The 23,007-nt window shown below is 44.1% G+C and overlaps 1 protein-coding gene across 3 annotated transcripts in view; it reads right to left on the bottom strand.

The window, feature by feature from the left end:
• Positions 1-23,007, bottom strand: part of CYB561A3 (cytochrome b561 family member A3) — a 244,171-nt gene that overhangs the window by 67,128 nt on the left and 154,036 nt on the right. For all 3 annotated transcript variants that reach the window (XM_078680631.1, XM_078680632.1, XM_078680633.1), the window contains exon 2: positions 4,748-4,949. In XM_078680631.1, coding sequence (XP_078536757.1) covers positions 4,748-4,925 — 178 coding nt within the window. In that variant the 5' untranslated portion in view covers positions 4,926-4,949. The remainder of the gene's footprint in view (positions 1-4,747; positions 4,950-23,007) is intronic.

The raw sequence follows: 23,007 nt of genomic DNA, 5'->3' as shown, positions 1-23,007 counted from the left end.
ACAGGAGAGAAGGCCATGCCGAGAGACAGGAGAGAAGGCCATGCCGAGAGACAGGAGAGAAGGGCATACCGAGAGACAGGAGAGAAGGCCAAACTGAGGGACAGGAGAGAAAGACATGCCGAGAGACAGGAGAGAAGGGCATGCCGAGAGACAGGAGAGAAGGCCATGCCAAGAGACAGAAGAGAAGGGCATACCAAGAGACAGGAGAGAAGGCCATGCCGGGAGACTGGAGAGATGAGCATACCAAGAGACAGGAAAGAAGGCCATGCCGAGAGACATTAGAGAAGGCCATACCAAGTGACAGGAGAGATGGCCATGCCAACAGACAGGAGAGAAGGCCATGCCAAGAGACAGGAGAGCAGGGCATACCAAGAGACAGGATAGAAGGGCATACCAAGTGACAGGAGAGAAGGTCATGCCGAGAGACAGGAGAGAAGGCCATGCCGAGAGACAGGAGAGAAGGCCAGGGCATACCGAGAGACAGGAGAGAAGGCCATGCCAAGAGACAGGAGAGAAGGCCAGGGCATACCGAGAGACAGGAGAGAAGGCCATGCCAAGAGACAGGAGAGAAGGCCATGCCGAGAGACAGGAGAAAAGGCCAGGCCGAGAGACAGGAGAGAATGCCATGCCGAGAGACAGGAGAGAAGGCCATGCCAAGAGACAGGAGAGAAGGGCATGCCAAGAGACAGGAGAGAAGGGCATACCGAGAGACAGGAGAGAAGGACATGCGAAGAGACAGGAGAGAAGGCCATGCAGAGAGACAGGAGAGAAGGCCAGGCCGAGAGACAGGAGAGAAGGCTATGCAGAGAGACAGGAGAGAAGGCCATGCCGAGAGACAGGAGAGAAGGCCATGCCAAGAGACAGGAGAGAAGGGCGTACCAAGAGACAGGAGAGAAGGGCATACCGAGAGACAGGAGAGAAGGGCATACCAAGAGACAGGAGAGAAGGGCATGCCGAGAGACAGGAGAGAAGGCCAAGCCGAGAGACAGGAGAGAAGGGCATGCCGAGAGACAGGAGAGAAGGCCATGCCGAGAGACAGGAGAGAAGGCCAGGGCATACCGAGAGACAGGAGAGAAGGACATGCGAAGAGACAGGAGAAGGCCATGCCGAGAGACAGGAGAGAAGGCCAGGCCGAGAGACAGGAGAGAAGGCCATGCAGAGAGACAGGAGAGAAGGCCATGCCGAGAGACAGGAGAGAAGGCCATGCCGAGAGACAGGAGAGAAGGCCATGCCAAGAGACAGGAGAGAAGGGCATACCGAGAGACAGGAGAGAAGGGCACAACGAGAGACAGGAAAGACAGGCATACCAAGAGTCAGGTGAGAAGGCCATGCTGAGAGACCGGAGAGAAGGCCATGCCGAGAGACCGGAGAGAAGGGCATACCAAGGAATCGGAGAGAAGGCCATGCCAAGTGAGGGGAGAGAAGAGCATAAAAAGAGATGGGAGAGAAGGGCATACCAAGAGACCGGAGAGAAGGGCATAACAAGAGACAGGGGAGAAGGGCATACCAAGAGACAGGAGAGATGGGCATACCCAGAGACAGGAGAGAAGGGCATACCTGAGACACAAGAGATGGGCATACCAGAGACAGGAGAGAAGGGCATACCAAAGACAGGAGAGAAGGGCATACCAAGACACCGGAGAGAAGGGCATACCGAGAGACAGGAGAGAAGGGCATACCAAAGACAGGAGAGAAGGCCATGCCAAGAGACAGGAGAGAAGGGCGTACCAAGAGACAGGAGAGAAGAGCATACCGAGAGACAGGAGAGAAGGGCACAACGAGAGACAGGAAAGACGGGCATACCAAGAGTCAGGCGAGAAGGGCATACTAAGAGACTGGAGAGAAGGCCAAACTGAGGGACAGGAGAGAAAGACATGCCGAGAGACAGGAGAGAAGGCCATGCTGAGAGACCGGAGAGAAGGCCATGCCGAGAGACCGGAGAGAAGGGCATACCAAGGAATCGGAGAGAAGGCCATGCCAAGTGAGGGGAGAGAAGAGCATAAAAAGAGATGGGAGAGAAGGGCATACCAAGTGACAGGAGAGAAGGGCATACCGAGAGACTGGAGAGAAGTGCATGCCGAGAGACTGGAGAGAAGGGCATGCCGAGAGACAGGAGAGAAGGCCATGCCAGAGACAGGAGAGAAGGCCATGCCAAGAGACGGGAGAGAAGAGCATAAAAAGAGATGGGAGAGAAGGGCATACTAAGTGACAGGAGAGAAGGGCATACCGAGAGACTGGAGAGAAGGGCATGCCGAGAGACAGGAGAGAAGGCCAAGCCGAGAGACTGGAGAGAAGGGCATGCCAAGAGACGGGAGAGAAGAGCATAAAAAGAGATGGGAGAGAAGGGCATACCAAGTGACAGGAGAGAAGGGCATGCCGAGAGACAGGAGAGAAGGCCAAGCCGAGAGACTGGAGAGAAGGGCATGCCGAGAGACAGGAGAGAAGGCCATGCCAAGAGACGGGAGAGGAGGGAATACCAAGAGATCGGAGAGAAGGCCATGCCAAGAGAGGGGAGAGAAGGCCATGCCAAGAGAGGGGAGAGAAGGCCATGCCAAGAGACAGGAGAGAAGGCCATGCCAAGAGACGAGAGAGGAGGGCATACAAAGATATGGGAGAGAAGGGCATACCAAGAGTCAGGAGAGAAGGGCTTACCAAGAGACAGGAGAGAAGGGCATAAGAAGAGAAAGGCGAGAGTGTTTGGGCACACACCAAGGGAAATAATATAGGGTCACACCAAGTCCAGAGAACGTGACTGACATTTGTCATAAGGAATGAGAGCTGTCACACAACAAAATGTACAGAGTGGGCAGTCGGAGAGAGTGTTTTCACATTAAACTGTTCATGTGACTGGTGCCATTTCCAAATGTGAAACTGATTGCAATGTGAAAGGGGCATTTTCAATGTGAAAGTGGATGAAGAGATTTTTGATTTTTTTCCCTCCCTCTCAAGAAAAATCAAAAACACATGAGAAGAGCAGTACTGCGGCAAGGCCCAGCCAGCTGTGAAGCGACTACAGATTTCGGATCTGCTGCTTGCTGTGGGACGCGAACACAGTTACGAGGCCTATACATGAGAGGATGAAGGCAGCCAGGGTCAGTCCAGCGTGGAGCAGCTTTCAGGGCAACTTCTGTCCTACCCAGGACAGTGGCAGACGGTACACCAGTGCAGCTATAATGACCACACTTCCCCACGGTTCCCTACTTCCTTTTTGTGTGTGTATATATCTGTCAGGGATTTTAGGTCATATTTCAAGAAGCGACATGTCAGATTTATACAATAAAATTCCACTTTATTCATAGAAAAAGTAATTTGGGCAGTAGACAGGATTACTCTGTCAGCCTTCAATCTTATGCCTTCTGGAAGCCTTGCTGCATATGAACTCAGGCCCACAGGAGGCCTTTCATTCCTCTGGATTACATTACTCAAAACAGGTGGAAAAGCAGCAATCATTTGATAACTCACAGCTATCGTTCACCCTTCACACAATCTTTAAATTCAGTTTCCCCTGTGCTACTCCGTTTTTTTCTTTCTCTTGTCTCATCATCCTAGGCTACTTACAGCTCAACAACAACTAGAGTACTAGCACAGCAACATCTGCCATACTCACCCCTCTCGTAATTAGTTTCACCCAACTCATTGCTGCAACATGCCCAGCCTGTTACTTTTTTACTAGATTTTCACCCAAAATATTCCAAGCTGGCTGGTGTTTGTTTGCGCTTGCATCGAGACCAACCAACTCCTGTCACATCATCATCGAAGAAACTTGAGTGATCATTTCTTGCCTCACCTATATTAAAGTGATACTCTCCGAAATGTCCCAGTGTCTCATTCATTCTCACTGGACTCACTGTAATTCTTGTTGCTCAACACAGTCAAGCATTTCTTCTTCTTGCCATCAAAGAGTAGCAACGTGACGCCTAGACTGATAAACCTTTTGTCAACCTAGACACATTTGCTATGCTTGATAAGACCAAATCCAAGCACCGAAATGGGTACCCTCAGTGCTCTCACTTCAGTCTTCAAAATCATCTTTCATAAGGCTGAAAGAAACTGGACCCACAATTCCTCTTAAAGACAAAGATATATTCGGCTGGCTATAAAAAGGTCATAAAATGACAGTATGAGCTAAAGCCTTCTGTTCCAATTATCTGCAAGACTCCTACTACCACCCTACTGCTATATGATTTACTCACCATTATTAAAGATCTTTCCAAGCAACAAACACCAGTGGACATCCAACCAAACCACACACCACCACCATAATTTCTCCTTGTATACGACATGAATCAGTCATTGGAGGTACTGTTGAAACTGGCCTCACTCTGGGCCTCACAATGCTGTCTCACCCACCAAGCCAGTGCCATATTCTAATACTATCTCCACCAGTATGTACACCGCCATGTAACTTTCTGTACTAGTACCCTCCATAACACACCAAAAAGCCTATTTAACCAGAGTTTGACAAAAAAAGCTCCCTTGGAGCACTTTGATGTCATCAATTCTGCCTAGTATCTAACTTATCATAACTTTTTAAAACAATTGTACTGGTACTACCCATCAAGTAAATTGGTTATGCATACATCCAGCGGTCTGCTAGCACGGGAGGTGCTTGGCGCAGCAGTCTGTCTCAGAGTCCAAAATATAGAGCACTAGAGAGGTTATGGATTGAAAGCATGCATGAATGCTTGGTGGCAGTTATCCGACACTGGTTACTCTATCCTCCTTGAAAGTTCCAGTTGCTACTTACCGTTTCCGTAGAGTACCACAAGTCCAGTCACCATGCACACCGGGTGCCAATTGAACATCATTCCTGATTCATCCCAGGCAAAGCCGCCACGCCACTGCTGGACCCAGAACACGGTTAGGAACACGCACAGAATGCCCAGGAGGATCACAAGGAGGTACAGGAGGGAGAAGAGCCTCATCTTCCTGATGTGACACTGCAGCACCTGTGGAGAAATGGAACTAGTGAGTAGACTTCTATAGGATATGGAGTTCATGAAAGACAAGTGTTAAGGAAGAGATCTCTGGAAAAGGAATGCTACATTTAGGGACTGGGGAGCGGGTGGAATGTAGAGGATACACCTCTCTGATAGGGGTGAGAAGGCAGTAGGAGGAGGGTCCTTTGAAGGAGCGAATTAGACCTCTACAGAGGAAATGACATATCTAGACCAGTACAGAGTACATCTCTGGGGAGGCAATGAGATAAATATGAACAGAGAGAAAGGTAGTGGCTAGTCTGTGGGGCAGGAAGCCAATAGAATGTTTTGGGTGAAAATCAGAAACACCTGCACAGACATATTTTTAGTGAAAGGGATCCTAAAGTAGTAGTCTTCAGAGAACTTGGTAAGGTCTCGGTTGGAAGGAAAAAATCTACAATAGGTTAAGCGTTTATAAGCAATGCTACTAGAGAAAAAGTAATTTGTGGGCTGATAGAGAGAACAGCGTTCGTAGGGTGTGGGGAAATATCTTAGGGACACAGGTAGATTAAGACTGCTGTAATGAACTATCTACTACATGTAGCAGACCAGGAAGCTCAGTAACAGCTCCTAGGTTCAGAATGCGACATTAATGCCTGGTACACCTACAGTATCACCAACTCCACAATTCAAGAAGTCACAAGAGGAGGTCTTTCAAATCAAAAGATGAGGTGTGCAATTCTGGTGAAGTCTTTTAAATAAAGACATTAGGTATAGAAGTCAAGCGATCCATTTCTATAAATACGAGAATGATGAATAAAGAATGAATTCCTTGTAGAATTAGCAGGTTTCTCTGCATATTCCTGCCCAAAATCTATCTTGAAGACTATTCACTCAATGAGGACTTAAAGATTGACCCTCTTTCATCATTTTAAAGTTAATTATTTTAGTTACAATAATATGGTAATCCAAACTGGACTACCTGGAAGGGCACTATTAGAGCAATGCACAAATAAGGTTTCCCAAAAATGTTTTTGGAATTGAAATAAAAACTATTTGCTTTACTTCAGATTTACTTAACTTTTTCAAGAAATGAATCTCAAGCTTAAATTAACTTTCATTTGCAAGAAGAGCAGTAAAATGGATATGTTGATATATTTTGTTACATAAAATGCGAACATTGTGGGATCTGTGGGTTTTGTGAAACGGTTGTTCTGGATAAAAGAAAGGTGGGTTACTTTTGGTGCTACCTATTGCATTTAAGACAATTAATGTAAAAACACAATACATTTTCAATGCAGCCCCTTCCTCCTCTCCATGCAACAGAGTGCTATGCAGTCCTAGAAAACAGCATATACTGTGTAGAATCCTTGTATGTCTGAGCCTGTGTCTGGAAGGCTAAGAATGAATGATTATCTAATAGAATGTCAGTGTGTGTGCGTGCATGGCATGGAAGATGGGTAGATTGTTATGATTGGTGGAAACCCTGCAGCCACCAAAAACATCCTCAACCCTTCCTAAGAATTCTGCGACACCTTGGTGGACTTTTTCTACAAAAAAGATCTCCATCATCTACAAAACTTCAAAGCCCAACCCAACACCGACAACAGGCTCAGCCACCCCACTCCCACAGACCATCCAGACCCAGACCATCTGGGATCAACTCCCCACACTACACACCACAAGCATCATGACCTCTGTCCACTCAGGAGCTCCCTCGGTCATCTGCCCCACCCAATGTTCAACCTTGGGAGCAAGATGATCTGCAACAAGGTCACTACCATCCTCAAAGCATCCATCACCATGGCCAACTTCCCCAAAGAATAGAAACACGCAGTAGTGAGACCCCTGCTCAAGAAACCTTTCACAACCCCAGTGAACTCAAGAACTACCATTCCATCTCTCTGCTCCCCTTTCCCGCCAAAGTCCTTGAGAAAGCCATCGACCGCCAACTTAAGGAACACGTGGAGAACAACAATCTTCTGGATACCTCCCAATCTGGATTCCGCACCAACCACAGTAACGAATCCACCCTGATTGCTGCCACTGAAGACATCAGAACCCTCCTTGATCTGGGAGAAACAGTGGCCCTGATTCTCCTCGACCTCTCATTAGCGATTTCCACCATATCCCACCACACCCTTATCAAGAGGCTGCACCATGTTGGAATTCACGTAGATGCCCTCATATGGATCGCCTCCTTCCTCACCGGAAGAACCAAGAGAATCTGCCTACCACCTTTCACCTCGGGACATATGATCATCATCTGCGGCATCCCTCATGGGTTATCCTTCATTCCTACACTGTTAAACACCTACATTACCCCACCCCCCAGCCACCCCCCAGCCAACATCATCAGAACCCATGGACTTATCATATCCTACATCAACAACACCCAGCTCATTCTCTTGCTATCTGGAAACCCCTCTACCACGATGGTTAACTTCCACGGGTGCATGACTAGCATCACTGACTGGAAGAAAGACAACTGTCGTAAACTCAACATTGACAACACGGAAGTACTGATCTTCAGGAACAACACCTCCCCTTGGAATGACGCCTGGTGGCAATCCGAAGTAGGAGCTGCACCCACTCCAAGAGATCATGCCTGCAACCTTGGATAGCAAGCTCACCTTGAGGAGCTAGGTCAATGCAGTCTTCTCTGCCTGCTTCCTCACTCTCTACATATTACGCGAGATCTTCAAAAGGCTTCCTGTCAACACCAGACGCACCATCCCTCAAGTTCTAGTCACCTGTCGGCTAGTCTATGGCAACGCACTCTACGCAGGGATCAACACACACCTTCTGAAGAGAATGTAGACCATACAGAATACTGCGGCCAGATTAATCTTCGACCTCCCAAAACACACACATCACCCCCACCTCAAGAAGCTCTACAGGCTCTCTGTGCAGAAGAGATGCCAATTCAAGAAGATGATACACACCTACAAAGCCTTCACAAACAAGGACCAGCATGCATCAACCACCGCCTGAACTTCCACTAATATTCCAGACACCTGCGCTCCGCCACCCTCTCCCTCGCTCACACCCACTGCATCGGCTGAAGCAACAGTGGAAGACACTCCTTCTCCAACCTCACTGCAAAATCCTGGAACAACCTCCCACTTCACTTTCAGACATCATCCTCTCTGCTGGAATTCAGTAAAGGACTCAGTACCTGGCGGTATATAACCTTTACAACGAAACTTTTACAACGACCTACCATTACAATGCAACTTTCACAACGCAAACTATTACAACGCATTGCGCTGGGGGCGCTCTAGGATAGGGAATAGGTTAATTTACTATCCAATAACCTTCCCTACTATCCACGGGGACTGGAGTTGGAATAGTAAATTAAACTATTCACTATCCAGCACCCCAAAGCGCTATGCGTTGTAATGGTATGCGTGGTAAAAACCGCGTTGTAAAGGTAGGTGTTGTAAAAGTATGCGTTGTAACGTCATACATCCGTACCTGGCTGTTCAACTGAACCCTATGACCATAACATGAGTGATGTAATATGTGAGGTCATAAGCAGTGCATTTCAGGGCCGTAAGTTATAGTTCGCTCATAATTGTTGAATTTCTATGATGTTGTGGATGTGAAATCTGAACCTCAACTTGCTAGCAAGAATTTGCTAGTAGTTCCCAGGTATAAAAAGGTTAGCTGGGGAGGCAGAGCCTTTTCCACTGCCACTGCTAGGTTGTGGAACTCTCACCCTGATGGCTTATTAGGTCTGGGATCACAATATCTTTTCCGCAAGGCCTTCAAAACTTGGTTCTCTACACAGATTTCAGTATGTGCATTTTATTCGGTTGCACATTAGTCCCCTGTGGCGCCTTGATGCCCTTGGGCTAAGTTAGTGCTTTATAAATGTAATATTCATTCATTCATTATTTGACTATAACATGCCTGTAACCTTTGGTTTTTAAATGAATTTCTACGTATTTTTAATGTTATTTCCTAACTATAACGTCCCTGTAACATTTGTTATTTTTTTGTGAATTTCTTAGGTTTTTCTTAATAAAATTTTTGTAACTGTAACCTGTAACCTTTGAGAGTGGGTGTGTGAGTGCCTGTATAGGTCTGTGAGTGGATGTGTGAGTGAATGTATGGCTCTTACAAGTCGGGGCGTGAGTGTCTGAGTGGGTCTGTGAGTGAGTTCGCATGTGTCTGAGTGGGTCTGTGAGTGGGTGCATGTCCGAGTGGGTCTGTGAGCAGGTCTCTGAGTGACTATCTATATAAGAGTGATTGAGTGTGACTGTCATGGGGTGCATAAGTGTCTGAATAGGTTTGTGAGTGGGTGTCTGAAGGGGTGTAAGAATGTCAGAGTAGTTCTCTGAGTGGGTGGGTGAGTGTCTGATTGGGTCAGTGAGTGGGTGTGAGAGTGTCTGAGAGGGTCTGTGAATGGCCGTGTGAGTGTCTGAATGGGTCTGCAAATGGGTGTGTGTGTCTGAGTGGGTTGGTGAGAGTGTCTGAGTGGGTGAATAGTGTCTGAGTGGATGAATAGTGTCTGAGTGGCTCTGTGAGTAGCTATGTAAATGTCTGAGTGGGTCTATGAGTGACTGTGAGAGTGGCTCTGCAAGTGGGTGTATGTGTGTCTGAGTGGGTCTGTGAGTAGGTGAGCCAGTGTCTGATGACTGTGACTGGTGTGTGTGTGTGTGTGTCTGAGTGGGTCTGTGAGTGGGTGCATGAGTGTCTGAGTGGGTCTGTAAGTGGGTGTGAGTGTCTGTGTGAGTCTCTAAGTGGGGCATCAGTGTCTAAGTGGGTCCATCAGTGGGTGCATGGGTGTGAGTGGGTCTGTGAGTGGATGCATAAGTATCTGAGTGGGTCTGTGAGTGGGTGTGGGAGTGTCTGAGTGAGTATGAATATTTTGGGCCGAATTTGAGAATCTGCCGCGGTGGTGGTACACGGGGGCCATGCTGAGCATCGCAGCGGATTCCTGAATCCTCGTACATGAAAAAAAGTTTCTGCACATTTTCTTGCCCACCATGGGTCCCACACAGAACCCTATATTGCACCAATGGGGCAGGGTACCTCTCCCCTGACCCAGTCTATTATTTTTTTGATGGATTTTCACCTCTCGTGACCTTCCATGATTTATAAAAAGGCAGCCACAACATTCTACTCAGATTGCGGCCACCCAATCACTGCATTGCTGTTGGTGCATGGATTCACAAAGTACCATGAAGGATTCTCACCTTTAAAGATACAAATTAGTATTTCCTTTAATAACTCAAAAACTACTGAACGGATCGACACCAAATCACAAAAAGAACTCTATTTTACTAAAATCTACCTTACTGCCAAATTTGGTATAATTCTGTTCAGCGGTTCGAGCTGTAGTGATGTAAAAAATCCCTATTGGAAATTGCATTGGGAAAACACATTTTGGGACCCCCTTTTTGCTTGGCCAGAACTTGATGTTTCACCCTGAAACTTTCCAGGCAGCAGCTGAACTCAGCTAAGTACTAGTTTTTAAACTTTCGTGAAGATTCGTTAAACGATGCCAAAGTTATTGGGAAAACAAAAAACGCTTTTCCTATGGAAACTAGTTCCTAACTATATCTAACTACTGGCTACCACCAGTAGGTAGAATTGTGTGTAAGTGTGTACACCCACACACATACAAAACTTGCTGGCTGATGTTTTGTGAAGAAAGAGAACTCAGTAGAACTTTTTTTTCCTTTTATGTAAAGTATAAACTAAATGAAAAATAATAAACCAGTTCCGCTTACCCCCGCCACCTCGCAGTGGAACTGTGCCTTTCCTCTGGAATGGAGTACTGAATCGGTTAAGTATTTAGGCATCCATGTCCACCTTGACACGGTCGCCAAAATCAGATCGAACTATGGTCGTGCTCTTGATTTTTTAGAAGACCAGCTTGAGCGGTGGACTCGCCTCCCTCTATCCATGGCTGGCCAGATTGCCATAATAAAAATGGTAGTGCTCCCTCGTTTTTTGTACCTTTTTAACAACATCCCAATTCTACTCACCAATACCTTCTTTTCCCAATTGCGCTCTTTATTGTTGCGTCTGGTTTGGGGGAACAAGATCCCACGTGTGTCGTGGCGTGTCTTAACACTCCCATACGAAAGGGGCGGGTTTGGTGTCCCTGATTTTCATCTTTATTTTTTGGTGGCAAAATGTTCGTATACACATTCCTGGTTCAACCCTGATGCCAGGATTTTGTATTTGAAACCCGAGGCTGACCTGGTGCTTCCTGTGCCCCTTAATATTGTCCTTCCCAGGGGTATTCCGCATGATCCCCAAGACATACAGACTGTCTCATCCACGCGTTGGGCTTGGGACAAGGTGCGCAGATTGCTTCGCCTGGACCGGCTGTATTCGCCCGCCCTCCCTCTGCCCAATTCTCACTGGCTTCCTATAACCGGCAAACCCATGGTCCAGCGTACTTTGTCCAAGTATAATCTCCACACCGTCGGCGACCTTTTCCCCGAGGGTCATGCCTTTTCTATATCAGAAGACCAACGTTTTGCTGACCGTTCGTTCATGGACTCTTTTGTTTTGACTAGGATGCGGTCCATGATGCGCGCCGAGTTCCCCACATTTACGGTTCCCCCTGATGACACCGCGCCCCTCACGTTTGTCATACAGAACTAGATAGGGTCCCATAAGATCTCCAAACTATATAAGTTGTGTGTTGCCTCGCTTCCCTCTTTGGATTCCAGGGTTCGCGCTGCGTGGGAGGGTGACTTAGGTAAATCAATAACAGATGACCAATGGGCACAATGTTGTACCGCCACGAGAGAAGTGTCTATCAACAGCAGACACAAACTCATACACTTCAAGTTTCTGCAACGGCTTTACCACACTCCAGTCCTTTCGCATAAAAAAGACCCTGCAGACCCCACAACTGCCCCAAATGCAAGGCCCCTCACGCTGACTTCGCCCACCTTTCATGGACCTGCCCTCTACTACATGACTATTGGGTTCAGGTACACCGCATCTTCGGTGATATATTGGGTGTAGTATTAATTCACACCCCTGAAATAGCGTTGTTGGGCTATGTTCTTAACTTTCCTCGCTCGATCCGTAAGCTCGCCGCCCTTGGTTTTTGTTGGCAAAGCGTGAAGTAGCGTTGCTTTGGTGTGCTAGACGTGCCTCAAGCTCACCCTCCTGGCTTCGGAGCATGGCATTCTGTAACGTTCACAGTGTGGAATATTCCACGCAGATCCCCTTGACTTCCCGCCCAGTTGACATTTGGGGCCAATATCGTTCGTACATCGCTAAAATCACTGAGGAACGACAATCTTAGTCACTGAACCCCATTGTCCCAGAAGGGGTTGGATAGGTCCCCGCACTCAGTTTCAATTATACTGTATACCTTATTTCACTGTATTCACCTCCTTGGCGTGTTATTGTGTGTTTGCAATTACTCGGATGAGGTCTTCTACCTGAGAAATGACACTGTTGGGAATGTCTGCTGGTTGATATGTTTATATTGGTATGTTACACTTACAACGCAACTTTTACGTAGCATTCCGTTACAACGCAGATTTTACAACGCGGGATCCATTACATCGGATGTCATTACAATGCATGGCATTACATCGCAGATGCTATTACAACGCATACTATTACATCGTAAGTATTGGTAAGTATTTAATATTTTTTTATTTCATTTAATATTATTTAATTGATTTAATTATTATTAATTATAAAAAAAATATTTATTTTAGTTTTTAAATATTATAAATTAAATATAGTGATTTTTTAAATAAGTATGAGTATAGGAGTATATGTTTTGGGGTACTGAGGTATATGTTTTGGGGTGTTTGGGTATTTATAGGTTTTAGGGCAGGGTTTGGGTTTTGGGGTACAGGGGTGTTTTTAGGTTTTAGGGTAGGGTTTGGGTTTTGGGGTACAGGGGTGTTTTTAGGTTTTAGGGCAGGGTTTGGGTTTTGGGGTACAGGGGTGTTTTTAGCTTTTAGGGTAGGGTTTGGGTTTTGGGGTACAGGGGTGTTTTTAGGTTTTAGGGCAGGGTTTGGGTTTTGAGGTACAGGGGTGTTTTTAGGTTTTAGGGTAGGGTTTGGGTTTTGGGGTACAGGGGTGTTTTTAGGTTTTAGGGCACAGGGGTGTTTTTAGGTTTTAGGGCAGGGTTTGGGTTTTGGGGTACAGGGGTGTTTTTAGGTTTTAGGGCACAGGGGTGCTTTTAGGTTTTAGGGCAGGGTTTGGGTTTTGGGGTACAGGGGTGTTTTTAGGTTTTAGGGTAGGGTTTGGGTTTTGGGGTACAGGGGTATTTTTAGGTTTTAGGGCAGGGTTTGGGTTTTGGGGTACAGGGGTGTTTTTAGGTTTTAGGGTAGGGTTTGGGTTTTGGGGTACAGGGGTGTTTTTAGGTTTTAGGGTAGGGTTTGGGTTTTGGGGTACAGGGGTGTTTTTAGGTTTTAGGGCAGGGTTTGGGTTTTGGGGTGCAGGGGTGTTTTTAGGTTTTAGGGCAGGGTTTGGATTTAGGGATAATTAAATTATATTTACCATTTTAAAATTAATTGAAATATATTTAATAAATTAAATTAATTATTTTACATTAATTACATTTTTTAATTAAATTAATTACATTAAATAAATTAATATTATTAATTTAATTTAATTTCATTATAAAAAATATGTACATTAAACTAATTACTTTTTTTAATTAAATTAAATTAATAACAATTTTTATTATATTTTCATTTATTAAATAGATATTATTTTATTAAATTAAATTAATGACAATTTTTAAATGTCTTTTAATTAAATTATTTAAAAAAAATTAATTACAATAAACTAAATAACATTTTTAAAAAAAAGTAAACTTACCTATACTTACGATGTAATGCCATGCGTTGTAATAGCATCTGCGATGTAATGCCATGCATTGTAATGACATCCGTTGTAATGGATCCCGCGTTGTAAAATCTGCGTTGTAACGGAATGCGTTGTAATACAACGCGTTATACTGACACCAATCCGTTTATATTGCGTATTACTTTGCAATTTTACCATTGCCATTTTATATATGATTCATTATTCCGTAATGCTACATTCAGTGCCCGAACGACCGAATTTGCCTCAATTATGTACTACCGTCCGCTCCTCCACATTTATGTCATACTATGTTTAGTATGATTTGTATTCTGACGCACCTTGGCAACACTAGCTTCATTTTGTATTCTGTCTCTTCTTTTACCTTTGTTTTTTGAAAATGATAAATAAAGTTTAAAAAAAAAGAAAGAATAATAAACCAGGGTTTGCCTATACGTACTGCCAGTTCTACCACTTCAAAGTGATTACAGTTCCTGTACAACTTTTTCACAAATAGGTACAGCACCAATAGTAAAATGAATCAGATAGAAAATACTCAACAGAACAAGATATAACAGATTTTTAAATGAGGTATCTTCTCTCTCTTATGTAGTCGCTGTCCTCCACACCTTTGCTCCAACTGTCAGTTCCAATATGGTGCGAATTTATTCTTCACACTCTAGAATGATGACAAAATGGCAATCAAGCTTATTCCAACCCAGAACTGATGCTGTTTCCCAGTCTAGTATGTGTCAGGAAACAGATTCTTTAGGCGTAGGCCTCTTTTACAGATGTTGTGTTAATAATTATTACTTGACCCAGAATGATCATCAATGTCATTTTCTAGTTCATTTTTTAATCCTGGTAAAATAAACAATGACTGGTGATGCATTTCTATTTTTTCAAAAGGACAAAGCAGCCTGAATTATTTTTATGCTGGCAAGGAGCACAGCAGACATCACTGCAATGAAGGTCAGTCAGCAGATGTGGGGTTAGGTCTAATAAATATATACTTGAATCATGCAAAAGTGTTTCCACCTCTTACAGAGAATCGCCTCTAAACAAGAAACGGTCAAATAAGTGGTACCAGGCCTTTTCTACAATCCTGGAAGTCTAACCTCTACTTTAAACTGAACCTTTTGAAAACAGAGTTCCTCCTCATATCTCTCTCTCTCTCCCTCTAAATGCTCCACACCACTCCAGGCCAGGCTAGATGCAACAAATCTGCAGTATTGCAAGCCTACAATTATGGAAAATTACTGAAATAAAAAAACTCAATGTGCACCCCAAATTATTGCCGTAGTTACGCACACTACGAAATCAGACTCCAACAAGAAATAAAGTCCATAATTTCAACAAATGACTGCAAATGGGTAGCAGAAGCCCTAGTGCTTTCTAAACTGGCTTTCAGCATTTTTGCGGCTGACCAGAATCTTGAAAATTCAACGCCTGCTATCTAGTGCCAGATTATAAAACGATGTTACTTCAATTTTGAGTTACGTCTATTTAATCTAACTTGCATTGTCCATATTTCTGTTTATGAGATCTCTCTTACCCATCTAGTTAATAAACTGGTAGATAAGATAGATTACGTACACTCCACAGACCAGACTCTCTCCTTCTGGAAACTCCAGCTTCAAGAATGCAAGAACCTTCAATCAAGCTTTCTTAGGAACCGGACCCAGAATCTTTAACTCCACCCTATCCATATTAGGCCCTGTAAAGTAGAGTTTATAGACTTACTCTTCCAACGTCACTACCTAGTCAAATATCTTACGGAGTCTTGAGAACAGGTATAGGCCTAGAATTCTGTTATAAAGACTGTTGACTATGTAATGTTTTGTAACTCATAAATGGTAACCTGCATGGCTAACTCAAAGTAAAACACTCTGCTTGGATACCAGATAGGTGAAACTAGAGACATTCAAAACAGTCATTACCTCCAAAATGTTCTTCACAAAAAAAATGGATCGGAAGAATAGAAGAAACTTTACCCTAGGTCTTCCTAGAGGCCTTATGTAGGTGATCTGCAAGCACAGTCTGTGATTAAAACCTACCATGAACCCTTCAGATACTGGATTATGAATCTCAGGTCCCTGAATTCCGACCCAGTTCAGCACTACCAAGTGTACCATCCTTTGTAGAAGTATCAGCTCTGGATGACTTGTCACTGGAACAAACTTGCATTCTGGAATCTTAATGTGAAAAGCTCTAGGTGTTTTATTCTTATCAGTGCCTGACCGTTCTATCCCAGTTTGGTTATGGCTATTACATTTTCATATTCAATCTTTATCACTAACACTTTTTAATGATCATTGGTGGGTGACGATTGGTCACATTTTGGGGAGAAGACTGCCTTATGGATCTGTTATGCTGTGGATGACCAGTGAGAGGCCAGGAACCAGATGCAGTCAGTGATCAATCTATCTAGCCATAACAGGTGTTACTCCTGTCAGCACAAGCATCACCAAATTATGAGTTATTCTGGAGTGTGTGTAAAATCAGACCATATCTATTGGCAGTAGTATTTAAAGATGTAGATCAGCTGTGAATCCAAGCATCATATGCTGTAATCCTTGCTCGCTTATCTTGGGACCACCAGTGCATGGACTAATCTCATTCATGCTCCCTTCTCATCCTCAAGTGAGAGGTACTGTTACGGTTCGCTCTGGCTGGAATTCGTAAAGTGTTTATTGACGCAATGTGTCACTGCTATCTAAAGTCACCAACAGAGAAGGCACTGCCCGTCACTTAGGGTGAGTGGATACAGTGCCTGACCAGCTATGCAGCAGTAGAAAGAGTTAAGAACTAAGGGGGTGATTATGATGCGGGTGAACCCCGCCACCGGCACGCTGCCGATGGCGGGTTCACCGCCATCGTACGGCCAATTACTGCCCGCCATATAAGGATGGCGAGCGGAAAGCCTGTTGGACCCACCCGCATCCTCAAAATGGTGGCGGTGCCTAGCAGGCACCATTCGCCAGATGAGGATGCTGCATCCCCACTAGCCTTTCCATGGCTGTTCAACCGCCATGGAAAGGCTGTCGGGAATGTGCTTTGGGGGCCCGTTGCAGGCCCCTCTTATGAAGGGGCTGTATGTTTGTGCACTTGGTGGGCACCTATGGTGCCCCCCCTACATTTCCTTGCACCATGTGGCAGGCACTTTGTGCTGCATGCCACGTAGTGCAGGGAAATGCAAAACCTGCATTTTTTCCATTGCGGCAGGTGCTGCAGCCAGAAGCACCTGCCGCAATGGAAAACATGCACAATGCGACTGCCACAGTGGCGGTCGCATTGTAATTGTGCATGTGGGACCCACGACACTGTCAGGCAGTCGCCATCTCCCTTAGGGTGTCCACCCGCCATCCTAATCAGGCCATAAGTTTGGATTATAGGAAGTACATGTGCCAACATTCAGATAGACTAAAGTAAAACAACAAAACTAATTTGTTGTGTTCCCTACTTTCAGGAGCTTCAACACAATTTTAATAGCATTACTGCTCAGAGTGCTAAGCACAACAAATTCAAGAAATAGGAAACTAAATTAAAGTGAAGAGCCACTGACACAAAACAATACGACACCTACTTCAAATAACTACTTCACGTATTTCAAACATGTATGACTGTCATGGAAAGCATGTATGCCCCTCCAATGCTGTTCGACAAACCGAAGGAACCATCATTGATTTGGGCCAAATGAAAAGAGTGGTTTGAAGCCTATGCAAAGCCTGCTGGAGATTACATTTTCCCAGATTACATGAAATTGTCCGTGCTGAAACACTGTTTAAGGGTGGAAGTTCGCTGTTTGTTAAAAAACACATATCACCACCAATTGAAAAGGACGGAGAAGAGAAAGAAGTCAACAGCTAACAAATGCCATTTGTATATTGAATAAAAACTATGGAAAGTAGAACAATGAGGTAGATGAAAAGTTCGGGTTAATGTACAGCAGAAATTACCTACCTGACGAGCATATTGAGGTCACGGGCAGCTACATGCACTTACAAAGGCTTTCATAGTAAGATGTTAAGAAAAGAACTAGTAAAGACAATAACTCAAAAGTGCAAGAAAAATAGTTAAACTGTAAGGATTTTACATTGCAAAAGACTACAGATATTGTGCAAAGTGTTGAAAATACTAGTCAAAAGTTTAAAGAAATGTTGGTAGCAACCAAAGAGGAATTAGCAGCCATAAAGGATAGAGAGAGTATTAGGAAGAGGTATACTGCAAGAAGCCAGCGAGAACTTAAAGTAAAAATTTACTTCAACAGTAGTGATTACTTTGTTTCAAATGTGGTACCAGAGAACATCTAGCAACTGAAGAGGCGTATTCCACCGAAGGCAAGATTTGCAGAAAATGTCAAATAAAGGGACACTATGCCTCTGTGCAAAGCCCAGCTATGGGGAAATTATAGGAAAGCCAGAGAGAGTGAGAGTTACAACCAATGAGGAAGAGGAGGCCATTGAGAATTCATATGACAGGTTAGTGATGTGGAAAGCAGTATGAAGGACAACCCGTAGTGTACAATCAAGAGTGACAGTAATGCTAGATCCTAAAATGTATGAATTTTGGGCTCCAATTCCTGTTATATGTTCAAACTCTGTACCATGCTACTTGAGCGGGGGTGTGGGTAAACAGGATGTTGTCTCAACCATTTCCAATTGAGAGGCATAGGCAACAGGGGTGTCCTCTCACTCCCTCTTCGCCTTGGCGCTCGTCGTGGAGCCTATGGCAGATAAGATCCAACGTGATTAAAGTTTGGGGGGTTGGAATTCAGATGGCTCTTATGTCAGAAGGACAGAGTCTTCTTATACATCAATGATCTTCTGGTGTATTTGCAGTGGCCGAAAAGCTCTACACCTCGGTTTCTTGAAATTCTTAAAATAGATGGAGACACCTTTGTACTCCATATCAATCATTTTAGAATTCTCAACACTGGCGAGGTTGGGAGAACCAGGGAATCATTTCACATACTTGGGCATTCATTTAACTGCAGAACCACAACTATATTGGAATCTCAATGTTGCTTCTATCATGGCATGAACTAGGCATGCGGTACTAGCCTTGGATAAACTGCTCCTCTCACTTACATGCCATGGGCCTTCTATAAGATGGTAACACTGTCTAAGTGGGCTAGTAATACCAGATCTCTGTTTGTACTAAGGGGCCTCACAGATGGTGGTCATTAATGGCTGGTTATTTGGGGACACTCATGACTCAACATACAGGCTAAAGCAGGACTTCTAACAGGCATGGAACCTCAATATATTAAAAAATGACTCTTCGGTCCCCAAAGTGATCCCTGTGCAAAGTGATCCATGTGCCTACTAGGACCCCCTTGATCTGTTGACATAAGGCACATTATTCTTTTTTTTTTTTTTTAAATCGCATCGGGAAGAGCACCCTGTTGCCTGAAGTCGCAGGCCTGGCTGGGTTAGGGTCTTGGGACCGGATTGGCTTTTCAGAAATAGGACATTTCTGAAAATGCGGGGACATCAATGATATGCCTAGTTGGCAGAGGAATACACAGTACATTGCTACCAATTCCTACGCTAAAAGCAAGTCAGACACTCACTCCACCCATACCACTACCTCCTGCAAATAGGGCAGGAATTTAACCTACCTGAGTCCAACATTGTGATGGAACCACTAGCATCAAGAGTTCTATCTTTCATATATAGATCCTTATTGGTCCACTCTACAACCCTCTTACAACTAAAGGCTAAGGGCCAGATGCATTAGGCATTTTTCTCCTCACAAACGGGCCGATTCGCACGGACCACTGCCTGCTCTTAAAAAAAAAAAAAGCAAACTTTTCATTTTTCTTTTTGTAAAGCATATCGTTTTCCTTTAAGGAAAACGGGCTGCTTTACAAAAAAAAAAAAAGCTTGCTTTATTTAAAAGCAATCACAGACATGGTGGTCAGCTGATCTCAGCAGGCCACCATCCTTTTGATATTTGCGATTCCTAGAGTGTCGTAAATTGAGACCTACCTCATTAATATTCACGAGGTAGGTCGTTTGCGACCCCTTAGGAATCATTGAAAGTGTACTGCACACTTTCCTGCATGACGTTTTGCGATTCCCTAATTGCGAATTGTAAAGATTCACATTCAGGGAATTGCAAAACATTTTTTGATACATCTGGCCCTTAGTGGCAAGCAGCCGTTGGCACACCAAGATGGCAGCCAAGTGTTTGGTCATTTCGGACAAATTAAGAATTATACAGTTTAAATATTTCCATAGGATCTAATATGATCGCTCTAGACTCTGGCACATGGGTAGAAGAAAGGATTTCCCCCACCCACATTCAACCAATGAGCAGATTTCTTTCATATGACATGGGTATGTCCCCGGACTGCCCAATACTGGTCCACAATCTATTTCACATTAGGTAAAATAGCTGCCTCTGGCGAGCGGTGGCTGCAGCTGTTTGTTTTTTCGGGTGCCCTGGAATAGACACAAATGCTTTAAGTGAATCTTTAGAAATGTCAGTTTTTAGGGGAACACCAGCAATGGCAAGAGGACTGTCAAATGTTGGAAATTATTTTGGTGGGTAGTTTCATCCTACTAGAATGTCTGGACCTGGACCTATTAAGTATTAAACCTCTGCTGTGGAAGACGATGATGATGATGTTGTTTTATTGAATCCATGCAAATACCACTTAATCCTCCTGATCCTCTTCCAGTTACAACCGATCCGTGAAGCAATACATTTCCTTCCTTGAGGAATGGGGAGATTGATGACCAAGACTTCAGAACACAGCCTCCTCCAAAAGACATGGACTCCCAGAAGGAAAGCATAAGTAAGGTAGGATCGTTGGGTATCCCTAGTCTCTTGATCCCAAGCAGCCCATCTTGGATACTAATGGAGAGGGGGCAGAGACCGTGGGTGTTCACTCCCACGTGGCTATGTGCCTGTTGATGGCAAAACATAATATTGTCGGACATTGGGTTGCATTTGCTCTCGCTTGGGCAGCTCAATGAGCACATGAAATGGACATCTCACCGCAGTCGCAGGAATGGTCTACTGGGAATGGGGTTGCCCACATAAATATCATAAGACATGGGATGCATGGTGGGACCATTATGGTTAAGGATTTTTGCCTGGAGCTGGAATAGGGGTGCTTTATGTGTTGATGTTTATGTAAAGTAATATGGAAACCTGTGTATCCCACTAATTTCTGCAACACTGGGGCAATGTTATTTTTTGGGCTGTGTGAAAATCAATATACTAAGATTTAATAAAAGAAAAGATTGATGGTAATGAAGTAAGAGCGTTAGCAGATCCCTGGGAATGATACACCCTCATTGTGGAAAATGTACACATTTGGAGACGAGAAACTAAAAATACCTGATGTTAAGCTTGTCACTAATGGAAATACACCTGTGGAGGTGGTAGGGTATTTTGAAGCTGTGTTACTATTCATCAAAATAAAGTTTCAGCCCAAGATTCATGCTGCTAAGGATGGATCTTGCGTCTTGGTGTTGGCTCCATTAATGTGAGATTGAGATAAGACTTGATCGTTTGGTCCCGGACCATGTTTTAGGAGTAGATGCTGCCAAGGTAAACAAAATTGGAGCTAGATATTGGGCATATATGTTTTTCAGACGTGTATAAAAAGGGCAAGGATTGTTACAGAATAATTGTAAAAGATAGTGCAAGGCCAATGGTGCACAAGGTGAAGAATGGTGATGCTGGAACCTTTATGTAAGGAGCTTTGAGGACTGAGTGGGACTACAATTGAGCCCATCAAGGCTTTGGAGTGGTTAGCTCCAGTGGTTTTGGCGAGGAAGGCTCAATAGGATTTGAGACTGTGCGTCAACCTATGAATACTTAAGAGGTTCAGGTCAGGAAATTGTTGTGAAAGGTGAGCACAATGTTACATTGTGTGTTCCTGTGTCTTATCGGCACACTGGCTTTGCGACGCTTGAACGTTCCTCTTTTGTTTGCAGACTTGTACGAAACATCAGCGTGTGTACTGCCCAGGTTTCAGTGAGCGTGTTGACGATTAGAGAGCAGTTTGCCGGCAAGTGAGAACCACGTACCACTCATAATGTTTAGGACTCCTCTGTTTACGGTCATTTTCTGCAAATAGAATACTCCTTATTTACTTACAGGCTCTCATGAGGTTTTTAGGCGCTCCTCTACCTGCGGAAACTATTGTTGCTTTTTACTCTGTTACTTACGCCCTAGAGGTTAGTGTACAATTTCTTCTTGTTATATTCAGTACAAGGCTGCCTCTATTGATAGATGTAGTGACTACAGTTATTTTGATTGCAGATTGATATACAAGCTCCCTAAACCACTTGTAATTTTCGTTTCATTTAAACATACTGAACACCACTCAGCCGAATTGCACAGGCATTTATTCAGCACGTACGTGTGATTGGTGGAATTGCGTTTCACTTTGAATCCACTTTATGAATTTAAACTATGTCGTTCTAAATATCCACATTTATTTTTTTGATGATTTTTGCAGATTGTGGCAGTATTTGGTTACAAGAACCCAGTAAGTGTTTTTGGACTCGTGTAAATTTGCTTCTTACACCTTGGTGAAGGTAGCACGATTTATTGGAGAAATCACGAATGTTCGTGATCTTACTAACAAACTTGACCGGACCCTCCTATGCATCTTTTAAACATGTTTCCTTTTTCTTTTTCCACAGAAAACCCCTGACGAAGGGACCAAGTGTCCCAAAATGCATTGGGTTTCAAGATTTTTGTAAAAAATGTTTGCTTCTAATTGAAATTGATTCATTTTGTTTGTCATTATGCAACTAATCAGATGCTATGATTAGACAATCTATATAAATACGAGGTTTATCATTTTTGCGGAAAATTCTAAATTAAACTTTTGTTAAATGAGTATGCTGTGTAAGTGTTGGTGCGTGTTGGAGTCCTAGTTGCCACCACAGGGCTAGGCCACTATCATTTATAACCTGTGAATCCTTAACTCTGTTATCTGAGTAAACAGACACACCTTGTTGAACAGCTGGGAAATGCTACTGAAAATGAATGGGGCAGAGATATTCTCCACCTTCTATAGCCTCTCCACAAATTGCCTATCACCCTGATTCCAGACCGCTGACTTCTTTGGTCACACCTTGATGGGTATATAGGTACAGGCTTAGGCAAACTGATTTCAACTCAGGAGGCACAGTGTTTCAAACTGCCTTGCACCAGCAATTCAAGGTAGTTCCTAATTTAAAATATTTCAAGGATGACATTTTGGTGTTCAGCACAAGAAAGAGGTGCATGATGTAGCTCTCAATAAGGT

The sequence above is a fragment of the Lissotriton helveticus genome, chromosome 3_1 (assembly GCF_964261635.1).
Source record: "Lissotriton helveticus chromosome 3_1, aLisHel1.1, whole genome shotgun sequence".
Classification (NCBI taxonomy): Eukaryota; Metazoa; Chordata; class Amphibia; order Caudata; family Salamandridae; genus Lissotriton; species Lissotriton helveticus.
The sequence above is the reverse complement of the archived record's forward strand: the minus strand, read 5'-3'. Positions and strand labels throughout refer to the sequence as shown.